This window comes from Perognathus longimembris, chromosome 23, assembly GCF_023159225.1.
Source record: "Perognathus longimembris pacificus isolate PPM17 chromosome 23, ASM2315922v1, whole genome shotgun sequence".
NCBI classification, from domain to species: domain Eukaryota; kingdom Metazoa; phylum Chordata; class Mammalia; order Rodentia; family Heteromyidae; genus Perognathus; species Perognathus longimembris.
In genome coordinates, this window is record NC_063183.1 from 1,492,188 (window position 1) to 1,516,392 (window position 24,205).

General features: G+C 42.6%; 1 protein-coding gene and 1 non-coding gene across 2 annotated transcripts in view; one reads left to right on the forward strand and one right to left on the reverse strand.

Moving 5' to 3' along the window:
- Window positions 1–4,138: 4,138 nt before the first annotated feature.
- The window catches only part of Dnah3 (dynein axonemal heavy chain 3), a 192,282-nt gene continuing 172,215 nt past the window's right edge, over window positions 4,139–24,205 (reverse strand). Inside the window, exons 56-62 of the mRNA XM_048331892.1 lie at window positions 22,195–22,311; window positions 16,235–16,389; window positions 14,882–15,049; window positions 12,668–12,810; window positions 7,716–7,920; window positions 5,828–5,965; window positions 4,139–4,492 (exon numbers count right to left, since the gene is read on the reverse strand). Coding sequence (XP_048187849.1) covers window positions 4,139–4,492; window positions 5,828–5,965; window positions 7,716–7,920; window positions 12,668–12,810; window positions 14,882–15,049; window positions 16,235–16,389; window positions 22,195–22,311 — 1,280 coding nt within the window. The remainder of the gene's footprint in view (window positions 4,493–5,827; window positions 5,966–7,715; window positions 7,921–12,667; window positions 12,811–14,881; window positions 15,050–16,234; window positions 16,390–22,194; window positions 22,312–24,205) is intronic.
- On the forward strand, window positions 9,583–9,782 carry LOC125341233. Its single transcript, XR_007208917.1, has one exon. It is a non-coding gene; the product is annotated as a U2 spliceosomal RNA (small nuclear RNA).

Consider the following 24,205-nt stretch of genomic DNA (forward strand, 5'->3'; position numbering starts at 1 on the left):
TCACAGTCCTTTTCTAAGCCACCCAAGGTGATTTCAACTATGTACAATTCTTGTCTTAACTCTACAGAGTGTAGAAACCATCTTTCCCAATCAGCCTTCACAATTGAAGACATCAAATTGCTAGCCAATCTGAAGATCTACGTGTGTGTGTGTGTGTGTGTGTGTGTGTGTGTGTGTGTGTGTGTGTATTTGGGATCCTAACCATCTTTCCCTATCACATGACAGCTGTCTGTTGATTCTGATTCCCCATACACATTGGAAAACGATATGTTTCTGAAAACAGTCAATGCTAAGCTACCCTATTTGAGGCTGATTCTTCACTGTCTCTATTGCCCTGTGGCAAGATTTGGAGACTCTCCCTTGTACTGAATTCCTAGAGTCATTTGGAAAGTTTGCTTATCTCAGAATTCAGAAACCCCAATCAGAATTTGGCTAGTACCATGAAGAAATTAAAGCTGAGGTTTTCTGGAATATGTCCATTTGGTTCTCAAAAGCTTTCCACATTCAGGAAAAATAAAAAAACCCTGAGTAAGGACAAGTGTTCTAATGAAGAAGCAAAGAACACACATACACACACACACACACACACACACACACGTGCATGTACGTGCACGCTGTCAATTACTATCAAATCTTCCATGTAGCCTATATCTTTCTTCACTTGTTTTGAGACAGGGTCTTCATATACAGCCCACACTGGCCTGAATTCATTGGATAGCCCAGACTGGCCTTGAACTCATAACGCCTCTCTCGAATCCTCACAATCTAGGATTACAAGTATATACCACCACTGTACTTGATTTGTTCTTTTTTTAATAGCATTTTCCTCATTTTTTTCCAACTATATTTATTTATTTAAAATTTTTATTATCAAACTGATGTACAGAGAGGTTACAGTTTCATACGTTAGGCATTGGATACATTACTTGTACTGTTTGTTACCTCGTCCTTCATACCCCGTCCCCCCTCCCCCTTTCCCATTTTCCTCATTTTTAAGACTATAAAATCCACCCTCAGTTTTTCAAGGGGCAAACCTACCTCCCCCCACATTCATGTAATTTTATTCTAGCAGAGGATTGAATATAATTGTTTATTCAATAGCTAGATATTGTTTGACCCTACTAGGGTTTGAACTCAGGGCCTCATGCTTGCTAAGCAGATACTCTACTGCTTAGCTACCTCCTCCCCCTTCAGCCCTTTTTTGTTTATTATTATTATTTTGTTTTGCCAGTCCTGGAGCTTGAACTCAGGGCCTGAGCACTGTCCCTGGCTTCTTTTTGCTCAAGGCTAGCACTCTACCACTTGAGCCACAGCGCCACTTCCTGATATATATATATGTAGTGCTAAGGAATCGAACCCAGGGCTTCCTGTATGTGAAGCAAGCACTCTACCACTAGGCCATGTTTCCAGCCTTGTGTTGATTATTTTAAGATTGGGTCTCAATTTTTTTTAATCCTGTTTTTTACTGTAGCTGTGATGACAGATATGCAGGTATGTATGAGTCTCATAAACTTTTTTGCCTAGGCTAGCCTTTAGTTTTAGTCTTTCCATCTCAGCCTCCTGAGTTTCTAGAATTACAACCATGAGCCATTGCAAGAACTTAACACTTCTTAAGAGCAGGGACTAGCTTAGTGACAAGATTCGCCTGGTGCTATCCACTGAACTGTTTATAAACCAGGCTTGCTGTTTCCTCACAGGACTGGTCTCTGCCCATCTCTGCCCTAGGATTCCAGTCTCTAAATCACAGTGAGTTCTGAAAATCATCTTGCTCTTTCCCAGGAGGAGACATTGTTTCCACACTGGCCCCAATTGAACATGACCTCAAATTTAGGGCAATCCTTGTTTTCAAAGAGAAAGAAATGTTTTAAATTACAAAAATGTAATCCATCATAACAAGAAAACACATTTTGTCCTTTAACCCCTGAGGAATGAGACAGCCTGACTCACTCAGTTCTTTTGTTGCTGAAGCTGGCATTAGATAACTGCAATTAAAATGCAATCATTCTCTTAGAAACACTTACTGCCAGCTCCTGTACAGCCTGCAGTGTGGCTTACTACTGATCTAAGATTTGGGATCGTGACTATTTTTCAGTCTCATGGCTAATCAACAGCTGTTTCCCACACACATTGGAAAAAGGTATGTTTTTTAAAAAATACAATAAGAGGAACTATTAAAATACCTTCTTTGAGATTGATGCTGCTTCCTCACTATCTCTTTTGCCCTGTGACAAGATTTGGAGAGCTTCTCTTGCACTGAATTCCTAGAGTTGGAAGGTTTGCTTATCTAAGAATTCAGAGTCCTCAGTCAGAATTTGGCTAGTACCATGAAGAAATTAAAACTAAAGTTTTCTGGAATATGTTTGATTCTCAGAAGCTTTCCACATTCAGGAAAAATCAGAGGCCCTGAGTCAGAAGCAAAGAAGCCAGGCCAGACATATGAAATCTCTCAGCCTTAGATCTGCTTGACTGTGAAGTGAGCAGGAAACACCTGAGAAGCCGTTTAGAGTCACAGACCTACATGACAGTCCGTGAAAAATCCATCATGAGTTTGGTTTTTGTTTCAGGATGTTTCCAGCTATGACTAGGGAAATAGAAGTGATTGAATTTTCTTGGACACAGTCATGTTGTTGGAACAACACATCTCTTCTCACAATCTACAGCTGAACATGTACCAAGTGGCTGGACAGAAGGCAGCGGAAAATGCATGGCTTCAATAACTAAACAAGCCAGGCTGGGGATCTGGCTCAGTGGAAGAGTGCCTGCCTGGCCTCCGAAAAAAAAACTACAAAAGATAAAAAAAAAACAACAACAACAAGGCAACAGCGTGCACAAACCAGGCTGGGAATATAGCCTAGTGGCAAGAGTGCTTGCCTCATATACATGAAGCCCTGGGTTCAATTCCCCAGCACCACATATATAGAAAATGGCCAGAAGTGGTATTGTGGCTCAAGTGGCAGAGTGCTAGCCTTGAGCAAAAAGAAACCAGGGACAGTGCTCAGGCCCTGAGTCCAAGGCCCAGGACTGGGGGAAAAAAAAAAAAGAACAACTTAACAAACCACTTGGATCTGCAATGAGAAAGAGCTGGATAATCTTAAGCAAGTTACTTAATTTCCCTGAACTCCAAAGGGAGGGACAATATTTATAGTATACAAAACTCAAGCAAGGTACCTAACAGTGTATTAAGTACAAACCCTGACAATATAGGCATGTAACAAATATAGTTCTTCCCAACTCCTTTCTGAAGTCTTAGCTCTTCTATATGGGCTCAAGTGGAGTTGGAGCTGGACTGAGAATGTTTGTAGAATTTTCCTAGATTGTACAAGGCTGGTTTGGTTCCCAGCTCCAAGAATATGGTGGATCCTAAATTCTACCAGTGATATACAATTGCCAGGCACTGGTGGCTCAAGCCTACTATCCTTTGTTACTCAGGATGCTGAGAGTTGAAGATCACAGTTCAGAGCCAGCCTAAGCAGGAACGTATGTAAGAGTCTTGTTTCCAACTAACTGCCAAAAAAAAAAAAAAAGCCAGAAATGGAGCTGTGGATCAAGTGGTAGAGTGAGCAAAATACCTCAGGGACAGCACCCAGGCTCTGAGTTCAGACTCCAGGACCAGGAGACACATGGACACACATGGACACACACACACACACACACACACACATACACATACATACACACACACACACACACACACACCACACAAAGGATACTAATCCAAATAACTAGCATTCTAAATTGAAGAATAGCAATTCTACTTGCCTGACGGGGGATATTACCTACGTTCTCTGTACATAGCTTCTACAGCTATGAAATGCAGATGCTAATAAGCTAATTTGTAGAGTTGTAACATACCCCTGGTTTATAGCAATTGCCCTCTTGCTATAATTACCATCCTCATTCTACTATGGCAAGAAAAAGCAGCTAGTTGAAGATAGGGAGAAAATGAAGGGGAGAAAAAGGTGATGATGGTGGGGGTACACTGCATGCATGAATGAGAATGTCACAATGAAAATCCCCTTTTACAATAATGCATGCTAATAAATCCCTAAAAACAAAACAAAACAAACAAACAAACAAACAAAAAACCACAACTAGACTGCCGTAGAGAACACAAGGCATTTACTTGGCTGTGACACAATCAGTTATCCAGCTGGCACAGTGAGGCCACCCCGCGGTTGATCCAGTGCTTCTGTGGCATGCGTGTGGGGAGCTCAATGGAGAGGACGTAGTTGGTGGAGTGGCCCGTGGTGGAGAGGGTGCCTCTCCGGGCACTCGTTTTGTAGACGGGACACACATAGATGTTCTGATGCAGAAACGTTGCACTCCTTCCAGGCTTCAGCCAGATGATGGGTAGGGGGTCATAGAGGATTTTAGGGAAAGACTCTCCAATCTGCATTGTTTTTCTGTCCCAGCGGGCACCTTCCAGGAAGAGCCCTTTTATGTAGGCCCCGTCTTCTGGGTTATTCTCCACGCCTGTTTCTTGTGTGGTTACCTGGAAGACAGGAATGCTGTGAGCTCTATAATCTTCCATTTTTTCTACATTAGGCCCCAATAAACATCAATCTGGCTGCAACATCTGAGTCTACTAGGATGTATCTCAGATGACAAGTGGGGCTTGTTTGATAATGCTCCTGCCTGCCATGTGTGAGCCAGGTCTGCTTCCTGGGTTGCCTTAGATAGATATGGCGAATGCATAGGAATCAGGAGGCCATGCAGCTTAAAGACTTGGTACAATCCTATTTTTTCACCTGGCTCTATGTAGTAAGAGGTTCAATTCTGATTCAGAGGCAAGTCAGTAAAAGAGTTCTGGGAGTGAAAATTTATCCTTAATTTATAATTTATTATTATTTATTTATTTATTTATTTATTTTTACCAATTTCTGTGGTTTCCTGCTACCATCTAAGAACCAGTGTAGATGATGCCTGAAACATGTTACAGCTGGTTCTGATGAGCTGGCATGAGTCAGCTCCAGCTTACCACTATTTACATTGAGGGGTAATAAACACCAATTCCTTCTGGCAAAGCCAAAAATGGTATAGGTATAGGATAAGAGGGAGTGGCATAGGGATTACGGCAAACCAGAGAGCATTAGCTACATTTAACACCATGCTTTTATACTTTTTTATTGTTGTTTTTTCACAGAGCTGAGGACTGAACTTGGGGCCTTGCACTCACCAGGCAGGCACTCTTCCGCTGAGCCAATTCCCCAGTCCCATTAACACCATTCTACTCTAGTTGTGTGTTGTGAATGGGATGGTTTTCTTTTTCTTTTGGTGCCAGCTCTGGGGATTGAACTCAGAGCCTGGGCACTGTCTTTGAGCTTTTTTTTTTTTTTTTTTTTCAGGGTTTTGAGCCACAGCTCCACTTCCAGCTTGTTGGTGATTAATTAGAGATAAGAAAGACTTTCCTGCCCCAACTGTCTTCAAACCATAATCCTCAGATCTCAGCTTCCTGAATAACCAGGATCAGAGGCCTAAGCCCCTGGTGCCCAATCCTTCCCCCCATTTCTAATGACTATTCAAGGGCATTGGTATTCCTCCAAAGAAAGAGGTCACCATGAAGAATAGGCAGCATGGAAGGATGCTTTCCTTTTTCTTGGTTTGGTGGTGGCAGAATTTTCCTCTAGAAAGATTACCTTTTACATACACAAAGTCTTGGAAGCACTCTATAGAGAGGAGCTTTTGGCACTATCATAAGTCATGCTAACTGCTTCTTTGCTAGCATCTCAGAAGCATTTGGACCTTAATACACCCAAATGTTTGGAATAACGGAAAGAGGGAATTGTGGATGGTTCCTTTAGTCTGTCCTATCCCCACACATGCCTACCTCAAACTCAAATCCAACATGGTCAATGGGGATGGTGTATTTCCGGGAGTAATTCTGAGAGACACCAGTCAAAAATGACTGTGTGAAGTAGAATCCAGAGATCCAAAAGACCACAGGGGGTCCCTTGTCAATCCATTCCTGCAGGGCCATAGAAATCAGGATTCAAAATCAACAACCACCAAGTTGGCTCACTGCCAGGTCATATGAATGAGTCCCACAAAAGAATTGCTTTTCTGTAATACTGGGATTTCTCTATCACTTGAATCCTGTTCAAGCTCTTTTATTATTGTTTTGGGTTCTGTGTGCTGGTGCTTACTCTCTTGCTTGGCTTTTTTCCCCTTATGGCTGGTACTCTACCACTTGAACCATACCTTCCCTACTGTTTTGTTTTTGAGATAACTTTGCACTACTGGCCTAGGACTTTCAATCCTCCTGCCTCTGCCTCCCAAGTAGTTGAGATTATAAGCATTTACTACCAACACCCAGGCTTCATACATACTCTTTCTTATTTTACTTGCAGCAAGTGGTTTAACTTACAAGTGATTTAATGTAACTCTTGGGTTTACCTTTACATTGTTTGGTACCAGTTTTATTTATACCAGTACTGGGGCTTAAACTCAGGGCCTTGCACTCTTTCTTGGCTTTTTTACTCAAGACTATTGCTCTACCACTTAAGTCACAGCTTCACTTCTAGATTTTTTTTTTTTTTGGTGATTAATTGGAGATAAAACTTTCATGGACTTTTCTGCCCAGGCTGGCCTATAATTGAAACCCCCAGATCTCAGCCTTCAGAGTAGCTAGTATTACAGGCATGAGTCACCAGCTCCTGGCTCATTTTCCCACATTTGAAATGAAGGTACAAATAAATATTTCTTTAAGAAAAGCACAGGTGTAAGCTGGTATTGGACACAATAAGGAGTGGTTGGCAGTGTAGCAGGGCAGTGTATTATTGTGTAACCTGAGTACTAGCAATTAATTTCTAGAAACAGTTGTTGTATGTTGTGAGGTACATTGTTTCAAGTCTTTTAGTTTTAACATGATGTCTGGATTTTTTTTCCTTTTGCTATGTTGGCGATTGGATTCGGGCCTTAAGTCACGTGTTAAGCAAGCATATTAACACAGTTTACCCACTCTTACACCTGCATTTCTTTCTCTTTTTTTTTGCCAGTCCTGGGGCTTGAATCCAGGGCCTGGGCACTGGCTCTGGCTTATTTTTGCTCAAGGCCAGCACTCTACCACCTGAGCCACAGTGCTACTTCTGGCTTTTTCTATATATGTGGTGCTGAGGAATCAAACCCAGGGCTTCATGTATATGAGGCAAGCACTCTACCACTAGGCCATATTCCCAGCCCTATATCTGCATTTCTTTTTTTTCTTTTTTTTTTTTTGCCAGTCCTGGGGCTTGAACTCAGGGCCTGAGCACTATCCCTGGCTTCTTTTTGCTCAAGGATAGCACTCTACCACTTGAGCCACAGCACCACTTCTGGCTTTTTCTACATATGTGGTGCTGAGGAATTGAACCCAGGGCTTCATGTATATGAGGCGAGCACTGTTGCCACTAGGCCATATTCCCAGCCCTATATCTGCATTTCTTATGCATAAAAATCCAATGTTCCATGCTAGCTCCAAAGTGTGAAACCAAGCATGTCCATTGGCCAACTCTGTGCCATGAGCCACTTATATGTAACATTTATTCTAGCTCTTGTTTCTCCATAGATTATAATCTTGCAAAGACTTTGAAAAATCTCTCTCCTGTCCTCACCTCTGCTAAGATCATTCCCAGGTACCCAATACAGAACGTTTCATGGCTGCCTGCCTTCCCCTTCTAATTGATTACTTTAGGATGTCTTCATCAAAGCAAGCATGCCATTTACGCTCATTCTCATACCTGGAAGAAGGCCAAGCGGGCCAGCAGGTCAGCCATGTAGCCTCCCAAGGGCTTCAGCGATGGGTAGGACTTGGCCGCCCACATGGCTGGTACTTTACCCAGGAGCATGCTGTTGAAGACTTCTTCCAGCTCTGAGGACATCAGCACCTGCCCCTTGATGGCTCGGCCAAGATCAATGAGGCTTCTGCGAACTACTTTGGTCAGCCTGCAAAGAACAAAAGAGCTGGCTTAGCCTGTCTTTCCAGCAGCCCCCTTCTACCCAGGCACACTATTGCCAGCTCTCCTTTCGTATTTCTCCCCTTTCAAAGGTCACTGGATACACAGGCATTGAGAAAGAAGTTATATCATCCATTACTTGATCATATAAAGATTAAGTTAATATAAATCTTTCCAGATATCTTCTCTCTACTCACCCCACTTAAGCAACTACTCTGAACATTTGCTGCTTTTTTTTTTTTTCTGTGTATGTGGTGCTGAGGAATGGAACCCAGGGCTTTGTGCATGCTAGGCAAGTGCTTTACCGCCAAGCCACATTCCCAGCCCCCTGCTTTGTTTTTGTGAATAGGATTTCCCATTTATACCTGAGGTCAATCTCAACCATGATCCTCCTACCTCTGACTTTCCACATACTTAGGACTACAAGTATGTACTACCATACGTGGCTTTGTCTCATTAATTTTTCCCCCTGGGGTTGGCCTTGAGCCTTAGTCTTCCCTAACTTGGCTTCCTGAATACAGGGATTATAGGTGTAAGCCACTGCACCCAGCTCTAATAAACAATGGGGCTTTTTTTTCTTTTAGCATATAAAGAATTCATTCCAGTTCAATAAAGAAGATACATAAAATGCCCTTTGTGCTGGGTACTAGGAGCTAGTGCTTGTAATCCTAGCTACTCAGGAGGCTGAGATCTGAGGATCATGATTCAAAGCTAGCTTGGCAAAAAAGTCTATGAGACTCTATTATTTTTTTATTTTGCCAGTCCTGGGGCTTGAACTCAAGGTCTGAGCACTGTCCCTGGTTTCTTTTTGCTCAAGGCTAGCACTCTACCACTTGAGCCACAGCACCACTTCTGGCCTTTTCTATATACGAGGATTCGAACCCAGGGCTTCATGTATATGAGGCAGGCACTCTTGCCACTAAGCCATATTCCCAGCTCCTATGAAACTCTTATCTCCAGTTAACTACCAGAAAACTGGAAGTGGCGCTGTGGCTCAAAGTGGTAGAATGCTAGCCTTGATCAGTGCCCAAGCCCCAAGTTCAAGCTCTTTATTTAAGACAGGGTTTTAATTTATAGCCTAGGCTATAAATTTGTGAGTCTCCTGCCTCAAATTTAAAATTCCAAATTCACAATCCTCCTGTCCAACCTAAATTGCCTTTTTTAAGGACTCAAAGATAGGTCATTTCCTTTAACTATTCCTCTATTGTTAAAATTGTTTCTAGGTTTTTGTCACTGCAAACAATACTGCTAGGAAAATCCATACATATTAATCTTAATGCACTTAAAATTATTTTATTAGTAAAATTATTTCTGAACTGAGCGTGGTGATTCATACTTGTAATCCCAGCACTTGGGAGGCTGAGACAGAAGGATCATGAGTTGTGTGTTATAGAGCAAGACTGTCATAAGCAAATAAAGCCAGGTACTGGTGGTGCATGCCTGTATTCCTAGATATGCAGGAAGATGAGATCTGAGGATTGCAGTTCAAAGCTAGCCTGGGTAGGAAAGTCTGTGAACCGCTAAAGAGCAAGAAGTGGTGATGTAGTTCAAATGGTAAAGTGCTACCTTTGAGTAAAAGAGCTCAAGAATAGTACCTAGGCAGGCCCTGAGTTTAAGCCCCAAGACTGATGCTCAATCTCTCTCTCTCTCTCTCTCTCTCTCAACAAAATCACTTCGGGTTAAAATCAAGTGAAGTATCTGTTCTCACCAGTTTAATAACTGATATATTTTCTATCCAAAAACAATATACTAAATAAGATTTTTGGAGCAGGAAGATGGCATAGGAGCTTGCTCCATTCACTTCACACTCAGACATGGCATTGTAGTACCTCCAAGTACAGTGTACCCCCTTGAGGGACCTAAAAAAGAAAATCTGGATTGAAAAGAACCTACAGTTTTTAGGGCTTTTGATTTATGTTGCTAAGGTTGTTCCAAATGACCTGAGCTATACCCTAGAGAAAGACAACTGCCACCAAGAAGAGCTTGTTGTCTTCAAAGATTTGTAGACTTGCAACTCAATAGACAAGAGAATAGTGAATATAGAAAGGGGATCCTGAATGTGTGGCCACTGCACTTGAGATTGGTGAATTTAATGTTCAAACACTAGGTGCGTATGCTTGGTTAGGACTCAAGGGGAAGAGCCATCACATTAAGAACTGCCATAAGGATTTCTATTACAGCTGAAGACTACTTACATTTATTTTCCTTTTTTGTATGTGTGCTGGTCCTGGGGTTGAACTCAGGGTCTGGGTGCTGTCCCCAAGTTTTATGCTCAAGGCTAGCACTACCAATTGAGCTGCAGCTCCACTTGTGGCTTTTTGGTGGGTAACCCAAGACAAGACTCTCATAGACTTTCCTGCCCAGGCTGGCTTTGAACTGTCATCTTCAGATCTCAGCCTCCTGTGTGGCTAAGATTACAGGCATGAACCACAGGTACCTGGCTCTACTTACATCTCTATTCTTGTCCTACAACTAGGAACCTCACTAGTTTCAAGGCTTTAGTACTCAAGGAAGGAAAATCTTCCCAAGAAGCCACAATGATGGTTCCCTTGAATTGGATGCTGAACTATCAGTCATTTTGTAAGAGAGGCCATGGAGTATTGCTAAAGGCGGAGCTTGTGGCTGCCCTGCTTGCTCTTTTGTATTATAGTGGGCAGTGGTGAAGGCTGGTGAAGGTTCCCACAACCACCAAGAAATATTCCCGTGGCTTTAGGGGAGTGATTAATTAGTAGCAGAAGAGGAAGCCATTTGGCCTGCTGACTGCCAGCACATCATTCCAACGCATCTGACTCAACAGAGGTGGCCTTGTCCCAAGCTCAAACTCCATACCTTGTTTGGTCTCCATGTGGACAACAATCTTTTGACTCAAGAGACTAACCCTAAGAAAGTCTCAGATGACACTTTTCCAGTTCCAAGGCTGTCCCTAAACTCAGCCACAGCCCAATAAGGCAAAATAGAGACAGTAGCATAGTATCTGGATTAGCAAACAACAGGGTGATAAATTTTAGGCCACTTAGCTCTGACTCACATCAAACCACAGCTATCTCTGGGTCTCAGTTTCCTCATTGGTCTAGATGGCTTGTTTTGCTTTCTATTTCGGTTGTGTGTATGCGCATGCACACATGAGTGCCAGTCCTGGGACTTGAACTCAGTGTGGGTGCTGTCCCTGGGCTTTTTTCTTTTTCAATTTCTTTATTGTCAAAGTGAAGTACAGAGGGGTTACAGTTTCATTTGTAAGGCAGTGAGTACATTTCTTTTCCAACGTGTTACCTCCTCCCTTATTTTTTCTCCCTCCTTCCCCCTGTCTCTGAGCATTTTTGCTCAAAGTTAGCATTCTAGCCCTTGAGCCACAGCTCCACTTCTGGCTTTTTCTTTTCTCTTCCTTTTTTAGTTAACTGGAGATAAGTGTCTTGCCTGGGCTGGCTTTGAACCATAGTCCTCAGATCATAGCCTCCTGAATAGCTAGGGTTACAGGCATGAACCATAGGTCCCTGTTTAGACAATTTTGAAGTCAATTTAAGGTGACCCTACTGGGGTTCTGACCTGTAGTATTTAGAGGTATGAAAGGGGTCCAGAAGGGCAAGGGACCTTTGACCCTATGGCCATCCCAGAACAATTCAACTCTGTAGAAGAGGCAATGGAATGAATTTTTCTCACAACTTGCTAAATTTACTCTGATTTTTATATATTGTTTAAGTATGCATGGGCTCTAGAATTAGACATCCTGTGTTCAAACTCAGTCCTCACTGAATAACTACTTAAGCCACTAATCATTCTGAATCTCAAGTTGGGTTATAACTGTCAGTGGTTAAGGCTAGTAAAGGCCCTAGGCCCACCAGGGAAGGGCTCCAGTTGCCTTAGGGGAGACTGAGGAGTGCAGAAGTCATTAGATCTGGTACCTAATTTTATGCCTAGGGGAGTTTTCTCATCTGTAAAATGGTGGTGGAGGTGTTGATAATTGTGCATATTGCAAAGATTATGTGTCATTTCAATGAAAATCAGGCATATCTGGCACTGGAAGCTCAGTAAAAATTGCTCTGATCAGAAGTGGAGCTGTGGGCTGGGGATATGGCCTAGTGGCAAGAGTGCCTGCTTCATATACATGAGGTCCTGGGTTCAATTCCCTAGCACCACATATACAGAAAATGGCCAGAAGGGGCGCTGTGGCTCAGGTGGCAGAGTGCTAGCCTTGAGCGGGAAGAAGCCAGGGACAGTGCTCAGGCCCTGAGTCCAAGGCCCAGGACTGGCCAAAAAAAAAAAACCAAAAAAAGAGAAGTGGAGCTGTGGTTCAAGTGGTAGAGAGCTAGCCTTGAATGAAAATAAGCTAAGGGACAGTTCAGATCTGAGTTCAATTCCCAGGACCAGCAAGAAAAGGGAAGGGAAAGGAAAGGAGAAAGGGGAGAGGAAAGGGAAGGGAAGGGATGGGAGGAAAAAAGAAAGAAAAAAAGGAATGAAGGGAGGGAGGGTGGGAAGGAGAGGTTGCTCTGATGACTACTTTTGCTATTTGTGCTTCCTTTGGTGTTAACGTGACTAAGGGTGTCACATGAGCGATAATGCATAGGAGTGACTTGATCCTAGGCCAATATGTACTGTGGATGGTTCTCTTCATGTGGCTCCCTATCAGTAGGGCAAACCATATCTTCTACATAGCAACCCCTCATTAAGTGTCTGTCTCAGCCACTGCCCACTTGATTCTACCCCTCATGCTCAGACTCAAGCAAGATGCTCTGACCCACCTGTTGAACCTGATGAGCTCCTGTCTGAGGACAGTGTTCATGGATTCCTCATAGACCACAGGGTACATCTTCATGATCTTTTCCAAGTCAAAGTCACTGGGAAGCTTCGAGAGTATGTCCTGGGCCAGCTCCTCAACCACTTCCTTGAAGTACAAGCAACAGAGATGTGAATGAGAAATGAGACTTGCAGTACGGTTTTATCTGGGTAAACTGGAAACAGTAAGAATCTAAATTAGTTTTTATTTGTTTGTTTTGTCTTGTTTTTGAGACAGGGTCTTACTACGTAGCACAGACTGGCCTCAGATTAATGATCCTCCTGCCTCTGCCTCCCAAAGGCCTGCACCATCAAATCCAGCCAGTGACTATCTTTTTAAATATATTCATGGGCCAGGTACCTTTGGCTCTTGCCTATAATCCTAGCTAGTGAGGAGGCTGAGATCTGAGGATCGTGATTCAAAGCTAGCCCAAGCAGGAAAGTTAGTGAGACTCTTACCTCAAATTCACAAAAAGAAAAGAAAAAAGTGAAGTGGAACTGTGGGTCAAGTAACAGAGTGCTAGCCTTGAGCAAAAAAAAAAAAAAAGCAAAGGGATAATACCCAGGCCCTAAGTTCAAATCCCAGGACTGACATACATTACAAAATAAAATAAAAATGAAAAATAAGCATATTTAATAAAACCTTCTTGGGAACTTATGGAAGCCAATTTGGGGGTAGAGGGCACTCATTCTACTCCTTTGCCCAGAAAGTGAAAATACTAAGCAACGTGAAGTCTGTTCTCACACCCAGGGATAGGCCCTGTGATCTAGTCAGGTTATTCCTACTTAGTCAGGTAGCTTTAGGATAGCTCTGAACATGTTAAAAAAAAATACACTCCTCCCTCCTTCCCCCCCCCCCCCCACAAAATACCCTTCCTGTCTATCTATTGTATGGCTTAGAAATTCCCACAGCCTTCTTCAGTGCAGATGGGACCCATTCTCAATGACACTTGAGAAGGCAGTTCATAGGTCATTACCCAGGAATTGAACCTGGTCACTTCCTCTCTCACTGGTGGACAGCCCAATCTGAGTTAGACTCCCTGTGGGCAGGGGAAATGAAGTCTTCTGGTATCTTCAGAGCTCTCTAGTGAGTTAGACTGAGTCATTGTTCACAAAGTATGTCCTGGACCACAAGAAGTACTAAGAATGTTTTAGGTGTTTGCAAGGCACTAATAAATAATGTTTAATTGCATGGTGAGAAAAATAACCTCTTCAAGTTTAATCATCTTTCTTCATACTGACAAATAGCTTCAGATCTGTGCTAATTTAACAATTATTTAATACTTGTCAATCTATCCCCTTTTCTTTTAAAAGAATATTTTATTGTTATTATAAAGGTGATATACAGAGGGGTTACATAAGTCAGTTAATGATTACATTTCTTTTTTCCTTACTTTTTTTTTCTTTTGTCAGTTCTGGGGCTTGAACTCAGCCTGGGCACTATCCCTGAGCTTCTTCTTGCTCAAGGCTAGCCCTCTACCACTGGAGCCACAGCGCCACTTCTGGTGTTTTCTGTTTATGTGTACTGAGGAATTGAACCTAGGGCTTCATTCATGCTAGGCAAGCATTCTACCACTTAGTCACATTCCCAGCCCCTACATTTCTTTTTGTATAGTCTCCTCTTCCCTCCATCTCTCAATCTAGCTCCCTTTTCACAAGAAGCCTATAAAGCTTTGGCCAGCTATATCTCTGGAAGGAACTTAATCATTGTTCCCTCCCTTGCTGTCTTCCATGCTTACACGACTTTAAAGAAATGGGTCTCCATTTCTAGCTCTGAGAAGTTTTTTGGAGTGTGTGTGTGTGTGTGTGTGTGTGTGTGTGTGTGTGTGTATTGGGGCTTGAACTCAGAGCCTGGGTGCTCTACAATGTAAGCCATAGCTCTACTTTTGGATTTTTGGCAGTAAATTGGTGATAAGGGTCTCATGGACTTTCCTACCCAGGATGGCTTCAAATAGCAATCTTCATATCTCACCCTCCTGAGTAGCTAGGATGACAAGGGTAAGCCACTGGCAAATAGCTTTGTTCCCTTATAATTCTTATTCACAAATTCTCAGCCAACTGGTCTCTGCCAGGCCTTGACTTTTCTGTGCTTTTGGTTATGCCCTCCAATCCCGAGTGCACAGTGGACAGAAAACTGACCAGGAAGCTGAATTCCATCTCCTTCCCACAGGCCTGGTTACCTGTGGGGACTTGCCACTCCCTCCTGACTGTCTAGGTAGAGTTAACAGCACCCCTTGGAAGAGCTGGTTGGTTTCCTGGTTGTCCTTGGTGATGTCTGCATTCTCATGAAGGCCGAATACTTCTGGGTGGGCTGTGATGGGGAGGGTTCTGATATATTCAACGTAAGTCTACAAAAGAAATAGAGAGTATCACAAGTTCTACAAGTGACTGGTGATTTCTCAGGGCCCAGCCCTGAGCACGAATCACTGTATCAGTAGCACTGTCTTCCCCAGGTTTGATGGACCCTTGTCTGGCGTCTCTGCTCCTGCTATAGCCCTGGCTTTAGAGTTACACAGAATTGTGACTGTGTAACCGAAGCTAGTTATCTGAAACCCCAGTTTCCTTACCTGTAAATGGGAAAGAAAATGAGGTAAGGAATAAGGCTTTGGCACATGAATCAATGAAAATAAGCTCTTAGTTTGGTGCTGGTGGCTAATGCCTGTAATTCTAGCTACTCAGGAGGTTGAGATCTCAGGATCATGGTACAAACCCAGTTTAGGGCAGGAAAGTTCATGAGAATGGTATCTCCAATTAACTATGAACTATTAACTACTCTTCTTCCTGGAAGAGGAATGGTGGCTCAAGATCTAGAGCACTAGCCTTGGGCAAAAAAGCTCGGGGACAATAGCTAGGCCCTAAGTTCAAGTCCCAGTACTGGCATTTAAAAAGCTCTTTTTCATCTTTCCTGCACATTTATTTTATTTCCATCTTTCCTGTCTCATCCTCATCTCCCCAGTCAAGTTTTCCTGACCCTTGATTCTACCACCTTGTGAACTTTTATTTCCAAGTAGCAGTTACCACCCTGCTTACAACCAAGACTTCCTCCTTATTACCCTGTTTCCCTCACCCTGGTTTCCCCAAATGGACCTCCATCCCTTGTGCTGGTATTGGGGCTTGAACTCGGTCTCTTGCTCTTGCTTAGCTTTTTTGCTGAAGGTTGGCATTCTACCACTTGCACCACAGTTCAACTTACTGCATTTTGGTGATTCATTGGAGATAAGAGTCTGACAGACTTTTCTGTTCAGGCTGGCTTTGAACCACAATCCTCAGTTCTCAGCCTCCTGACTGGCTAGGATTACAGGTGTGAGTTACCAACAAATAGAATACCCTGTATTTTTTAAAGGATTGTCTAGCAAATACCCAGCCTTCACCAGATAGCAACAGCATCTCTCTTGAAGGGGCTTTGGAAAGCTGGAAGCAGTTGTGGGTGTCAGTAAGGAAACCCAAGGCTACCCTGGGCTTGGGTATACTGCAGCCCTAGTCATATGGGGACCACTGAGCCCCTCTGGGGACAGAGGAAGACCATCCCTTACCTGGTAGGGGCCATGAGCAGGGATGTAGTATGTGTCTCCAGGAGCAAGGTAGTAATGGTCCTGTTCAACTTCCTTACAGTAGAATGTGGACAGAAGGGACAGCAAGAGACGTCTATCTTTGTCATCAGTCACTCTGCCTCCATAATTGCATTCCCCTGAGCACAGCCAACAAGGAAGAAGTTAAGCATAGGGAAGGTCATCATTAACCTGAAACAGGATTCCTCCAGCCAAGAATAGAATTGTCCATGGACATAGAGTGACTGATGCTATACCCAGTGTGTGATAAGAAGGCCTTTGGGGAATATAGTTGCTACAAAAATAATACATGGTCTCCATATTAGACATTAGAAAAGAGAGAAGCTGAAAGAAAAATAATATTTAGGCATTTCCAGTCATTTTCCCAAATATATATATGTACATATATACACACACATATGCATGTGTGTGTGTGTGTGTGTGTGTGTGTGTGTGCGCGTATGGAAAGCAATTTTAAAATGTAGACTTTGGCTGGGTGCTGGTGGCTCACACCTGTAATCCTACCTACTCAGAAGGCCAAGATCTGAGGATCACAGTTCAAAGACAGACAGGCAGCAAAGTGTGAGACTCTTAGCTCCAAAAAATTACCAGAAATCCTGGAAGGGGAGATGTAGCTCAAGTGGTAGAATGCTAGCATTGACAAAAATGGACTTTGGAATTCCAGTTCTAGCTCTGCCACATAAGAACAGTTTCTCCTGTGTAAAAACACAGAGATCATTGCCGTGTCCAGTGCACAAGGTTGACCAGCTGGGATAATACTTACCTCTGTAGCATGATTTTTGTCCCATAGAACACATTGATTCATTACAGACATTACAAATACATTTTATTAAAAATGAGATTATCCTATAGTGTGTGCTATGATGACAAGTTTTTTTTAGGTCCGAGAGAAAACTCAAACTCGGTACCTGCTACTTTTGCTCATTGGCTAGCCATTCCTCCAACTCCAGATGACAGTTGGTGGTGGGTTTTTTTTTTTTTAAATATAGACAGAGTCTTATTAGATAGCTTCAACTGTCCTCAAACTTGTGATCCTCCAGCCTCAGCCTCCAAGTGTTGGGGCTTCAGGTGAGCACCACCATGTTCAGCTTTTACAATCTAGATTTCTAAGTTCAGATCACTACAGAAAGAATTAAAGTAATTCTATTGATGGAACATCAAATATAACTCACCATGATGTATTTCCTGGCTGGTCTGGATCCCATAATATTGCAGCGTGTGTGTGTGTGTGTGTGTGTGTGTGTGTGTGTGTGTGTGTGTGTGCAGTGCACGTACATATAAACACTAGAGCACCTAAAGGGTGACCTCATTCTCAAGTTAACCCATTTTTGGGAAGGAAGTTCTACAGACAGGAAAAGGAAGCCGAAACACAAGCTTGAGGAGCACAAGGTCTCAGGCTCTTTGGGTCCTGACCTAGATGGTCTTTGTATCTAAGAGAGGTGTTCTAGGGGGGATGGGAAAAGGAAAATTCAGAGAATAGAGGAAACTCATACTGAGAAGTAGGAGACCTACAGGTGCACCTTCATCCTGAGTCAGCTCACCTGCATCTTTGCCTCTCTCTCCAGTGTCTTCATAGTGTAGCTCAGTTAGAACACTGTAGCTTGTTGTAGAGGTTTGTGACAGCATTTAAACTATAGCATTGAAGAGAATCCCCTGCCCCACCAAGTCAATGTGGCAGTGCTCCAGGACATGGGAGCCAAGGTACCAGGCCACCCCACTCCCCCTTTACATGTCTTCCTACAAGGGATACCTTTGCCAGCTCTGGGGTTTAGGCTTATGGAGGAAGGTTCTTTTTTTTTTTTTTTTGGCCAGTCCTGGGGCTTGGACTCAGGGCCTGAGCACTGTCCCTGGCTTCTTTTTGCTCAAGGCTAGCACTCTGCCACTTGAGCCACAGCGCCACCTCTGGCTGTTTTCTGTATATGTGGTGCTGGGGAATTGAACCCAGGGCCTCATGTATACGAGGCAAGCGCTCTTGCCACTAGGCCATATCCCCAGCCCCCGGAGGGAGGTTCGACTTTTCTTTTGAAGGTTTGAACTCAGAGCCTGAGCCACGTCCCTTAGCTTTTTTACCCAAGTGCCACATTCAACTTTTTGGTGATTAATTGGAGTTAAAGGTCTCATGGACTTTTCTTCCTCAGCTGGCTTCAAACCATCTCAACCTCCTGAGTAGCTGGTATTACAGGCATGAACCTAGAAGTTGTGAATCAGTTGTTAGCTTTTTCACTAACAACTGACATTCCACTACTTGAGCCATACCGTCCAGTCAAGCATTTTGCTAGTTAACTGGAGATAAGTGTCTCTTAGACTTTTCTATCTTTGAATCTTGATCTTCATATCACAGCTTTTTGTGTAGCTAGCACCTGGATAGTTCCATTCTTTATGGCTACGGACATGTTTACTTTTTGTAGCAAGAGCACAAGTTTCTAGAGTGGCCAGGATATGTTTCATATTTTTTTTTCTAAGTTCTCTATTGTCCTTGTTGCAGGGATGGGTACTCGATAAAGAATGGATGATTTTGGACATCTGATTTCATAACTTGTCTGTAAATGAGATCTGTTTCTTAGGTTGGTGTTGGTAGAGAAGTTGTAATGACATTCATATCTAGTTTAGCCTGTCTTCCAGGGCCACAGAAAGGTTACCCTTCTCTAGGCTCCTTGGAGTGGGGAAGGACCAAGTAACATGTTCTTGCACAATTAGTTTTTTTTTTGTTTTGTTTTTTTGCCAGTCCTGGGGCTTGGACTCAGGGCCTGAGCACTGTCCCTGGCTTCTTCTTGCTCAAGGCTAGCACTCTGCCACTTGAGCCACAGCGCCACTTCTGGCCATTTTCTGTATATGTGGTGCTGGGGAATCAAACCCAGGGCCTCATGTATACAAGGCAAGCACTCTTGCCACTAGGCCATATCCCCAGCCCCCACAATTAGTTGTTGTTACAGCTAGCCTCCAGTGCTATCCCTTTACTGTGACCATCCAAGTACATGTTGAAATTGTAAAAAGTTGGTAAGGCCTTTCCTGTGTGCCTGATTGATTCGTGGTTTTTTAACTCTATTTTTGGGTCTTTTCTTTTTTGGTACTGGGATCAAATGCAGGATGTTGCATATACTAGGCAAGAGCTTTGCCAATGAGCTATATCCCAGGCCCTAAATAATTCCTATTGTGAGCTGATTCACATTGGATGTTGATTGGACAAGAATGGACTGTTGAAATCTTTCATCCTTGAGATTTGGAGATTACCACCTCAGGCTCCCTAGCCTATCCTTTACTGACACAGTTTAATAGAGACTGTCTTCCAAAGATGGCTGGCACAGATGAGGAAGGTTGTTGGACCTAAAAGCTATCCTCTACACATTTCAGGACAATTCTGCACTTATTCTGTGAGCTATAGAGAAGCCAAGAGCGGCACACTGGTAGCTTGTGCCTATAATCCTAGATAATCAGGAAGCTGAAATCTGAGGATTGTGGTTTGAAGTCAATTCAGGTAGAAAAACACATAAGACTCTTATAACCTCAATTAACCAACAAAAAGCTGGAAGTAGAGCTTTGGCTCAGCCTTGAGTAAAAAAGCTAATGATCTGTGCTCAGACCCTGAGTTCAAGCTCCAGTACCAGCACAATAAGCAAACAAACAAACATATAGAACAGCCTAGAGCAGGCATCTGCCTGGCATAGAATGATGGCAACATGGCCCACTTCTCTAAAGAATTCTTTTTCAGGGAGGGGGGAATGGGGAATGAGGGAGGAGGTAACAAACAGTACAAGAAATATATCCAATGCATAACATATGAAACTGTAACCTCTCTGTACATCAGTTTGACAATAAAAATTAAAAACAAACAAACAAAAAAAGAATTCTTTTTCACTAGACTAAGATTGACTGAACTTGTGCTGTGGGGTTCACTAAGAGTTTAGTTTTAAGAAGCAATGTACTAGGTTAAAGTCACTTTGTTCTTCTACAGCTAATAATAAGTCTCTCAATCTTAAAACATATTAACGCAGTCTGGGAATATGGCCTAGTGGTAAAGTGCTCACCTCGCATACATGAAGCCCTGGGTTCGATTCCTCAGCACCACATATATAGAAAAAGCCAGAAGTGGCGCTGTGGCTTAAGTGGTAGAGTGCTAGCCTTGAGCAAAAAGAAGCCAGGGACAGTGCTCAGGCCCTGAGTTCAAGCCCCAGGACTGGCAAAAAACAAAACAAAACAAAACATATTAACATAGTAGATGGAATCTTTCTGTGTTGTAGGAGTCTCTCCTGTGCATTATAGAATGTTTAGTACATTAGGCCCTGGTGGCTCACACCTTTAACCCTTGCTACTCAGAAGGTTGAGCTCTGAGGATCAAAGTTTTAAGCCAGCCCAGTTAGGAAAGTCCATTAGAAGTCCATTCAACTCTTATGTCTACTGAATCAGCAAAAAGCCAGGAGGAGAGCTGTGGTTCAAGTGGTAAAACATCATCCTTGGGCAAAAATGCTAAGGGACAGTGCCTAGACCCTGAGTTCAAGCACCAAAAAAAACTAAACTAAACAAAAGAATGTATAGCAACATCTCTGGCCTCTACCCATTAGATGCCAGTAGCACCTCACATACATACTTGTAAGAACCTAAACATCGCTAGACAATACCAAACATCCCATGGGGTCAAAATTTCAGAAGAATTAAGAGAAGGCTGGAAATACCATCATTGTAGTCAATATACATGTGTGAAAATGGAACCACATAAGTTGAGGTGATATGTGTCGTTAGAGGAGATGGGGGAGAATGATGGAAGAAGTGACATTGGCCAAGATGCATAGTACTCACTAACTACGATGTTGAATTGGAACCCCTTTGTATGACTACTTAACATAAGAAATCAATAAAAATTTTCCATTGTTCAAAATGACTACTCGAAAGTATCTGTCTCTTCAGCTTGAAAATGGATTTACAACCATGGAGTCTATTAGGAAGTTTAAAAGACTCAGTGCATCAATTATGTGCATAAAGTGTGTGTTATTTTGGCAAGGGAGAAAGACTCGGGCAAACTCCTTAATATCTATGCTTGAAGAGGGAATTTATGTGTGATCTTGTAGGAGTCCTTCTCTTTCCATTGAGCTACTTTTGATCTTTGGCCATTGAATTTCATTCATATAATCCATTTCTATTTCATGTCCAGTCTCTCAGATTATATTATGTATTCCTTGAGGGCAGCACCAAGTTTTGTACATCTAAAATTTTCTGCATTATGTACGAGCATACATATGGAGTGACTAATAACAAGTTGCTGATAAATTGCTTTAATACAAAGCAGCCATATGGTTGGAGGTGTGGCTCAAGTGTTAGCATCAGCCAATGAGCAAAAGCCTCAGATACCAAGTTCAAGTCCCTGTCTCAGGCAAACAAACAAAAACCCTAAAGCTCCCTTTGCTGGGGTGCCTCTCCGCCCCCTTACACACTGTACACTCTGCTTACTTCTTTCATTTGTAAAGCTCAACTATAAGGAATATATGTGTGTGTGTGTGTGTGTGTGTGTGTGTGTGTGTGTGTGTGTGAGAGAGAGAGAGAGAGAGAAAGAAAGAAAGAGAGAGAGAGAGAGAGGATTTGAACTCAGGACCTGGGTGCTATTAGCTCAAGGCCAGTACTCTACCACTTAAACCACAGCTCTACTTCTGTTATTTTGTGGTTTTTTTTGTGATTACTTAGAGAAAAAGACTTTCCTGACAAGGCTGGCTTCAAACCTTGATCCTCAGATCTCAACCTCTTAAGTAGCTACGATTACAAGTGAGCCACTGGCACCCAGTTTCTAGGGAATTTATCTTGATTTTCTTGTTTTTAATGCTTTGCAATATCCAGTGTTCAATGTTTGTTGATTGAACAAAGGAGTGATTTTTTTAACTGAACAGAGACAGAGAAAAGAGCAAAGTAAAAAATAGTACCCTCCATCAAGTATTTACCTGTCAGATAGGTCAGAGCTTCAAATGGCACCTCCTTATACTCATTGAGAAACATCTGGATCTGTCGCATGCTAATCCTTAGATCAGATTCATTAAATTCATAAGGAATATTCCAACCTGCAAGAAGCAGAGAAGAATTGAGGCTTCGGTGCTAAGAGCTCTTAATTTTCACCTGAGAGATTGAGCTGATGGAGTTAAGTGTCATTATGGATCAAGAGCCTCTTTCAGTCCTCTAAAGATCCAGTAACAGGGCCAACTACTAGCCATGACATTTATTCCTAACCTGGGAGCCATTCTGCCTCAGAAAAAAAATCCATCCTAAAATCAATTTCCTTCTAGGTTCCCCCATCTGTTAAGGAAGATGTTAACATCCTGAGTTTTGTGGAATGAGAATTATTTAGCCTGGCTAGAGGACTGTGGTAATGCACAGAGCTCCAAAAATAACAAAGTACAGCCAAAGAGCAGAGGCTAGGATCAGACAACAAAATAAAGCTGCTTTTGATCATTTCCCTCTTTACACGTGTGGAAAAACGCAAGGCTAACTGTAAAGAAACTGCCACTTGTGGGGCTGGGAATGTAGCTTAGTGGTAGTGTGTTTGCTTAGCATGCACGAAGCCCTGGGTTCGATTCCTCAGCACCAAATAAAAAAGCCAGAAGTGATCCTGTGGCTCAAGAGGTAGAGTGCTAGCCTTGAGCAAAAAAAAAGCCAGGGGCAGTGTTCAGGCCCTGAGTCCAGGACCCAAGACTGGCAAAAATAAATAAATAAATAAATAAAAATAAAGAGAAAGAAAGAAAAGAAACTGCCACTCGCATTTCCCTTTGGTGCTAAGCAGCACATAAACATGTGCACTAGGCCTGGTAAGAGACAGAAGGGCATGATGGCCTTTCATTTAACAGAGAAGTTCGATTTCCTCCTAAGCCATCACATTCAGATGAAAAATTAAAACTAACAAAATGTATGTGCTGAAAAACAAGAAACAACAGGGAAATTGGTTCTGAGCCTGGGTTCTGAGTGGTCTGACACTTTGAGGAAAACAGGGTATATGAAATGTAGATGTAGAGGGATGGTTTTCCCTCCACTCTTGTGGGAGTCATGTGACTGTGGAGCTAATAGGGACCATCTAGAGTGTGAAGATAGAAGGGAAGGAAGTGGAGACACAACAAGATTCATCATGAGGACAGTTTGTCTACTTATCTAGCCTTAAAAGAGCTACTAGGAATACCCTGTCACTAGACCTCTGTACAGCTCTTCAACTCAATCAAAGGCAGACCATAGGTGAGAGATCATATTCTAACACCAGGATAACAAGGGGATTGTATTTAACAATTTGATCATTTGTCCTAATGAGATTTGACTTATCCACTGGGTTACATTAATCAATAAATGTGTTATTAGTCGTTGAAAAGCACAGACTTGTTTCCCAGGTATATTTCTGTCTTTCATTGTCATGCATATGTAAAAAAGAGCTACCTAAATTTTTTATTTTATTTTATTGGGCCAGTCCTGGAGCTCAAACTCGGGTCTGAGCACTGTCCCTGAGTTTTAGGTTCAAGGCTAGTGCACTACCACTTGAGCAACAGCTCCACTCCAGTTTTTGATGTTTAATTGGAGAGAAGTTTCAGTGACTTTCTTGCCCAGGTGTCTCTGACTGTGATCCTCAGATCTCCACCTCCTGGATTACAACTGGTGCCCAGGTTATTAAAAAAATTTTAAGTCACTTGGTGACAACTCCTTGAAAAGTAGTCATTGTCTCTAAGGTAGACAAACACATTGCAAAGCAAAGAGCCTCTAGACTTCACGAGGTAGAGGGCAGAGAGCCTCTGAGTTTGGAATATCACTTTATTCCTTGACTTTGACATCGTCTGGGTTATAGGGTTACCAGATTGACTTTTTTTTTTTTTTTTGCCAGTCCTGGGGCTTGAACTCAGGGCCCCTGGCTTCTTTTTGCTCAAGGCTAGCACTCTACCACCTGAGCCACAGAGCCACTTCCGGCTTTTTCTCTATATGTGG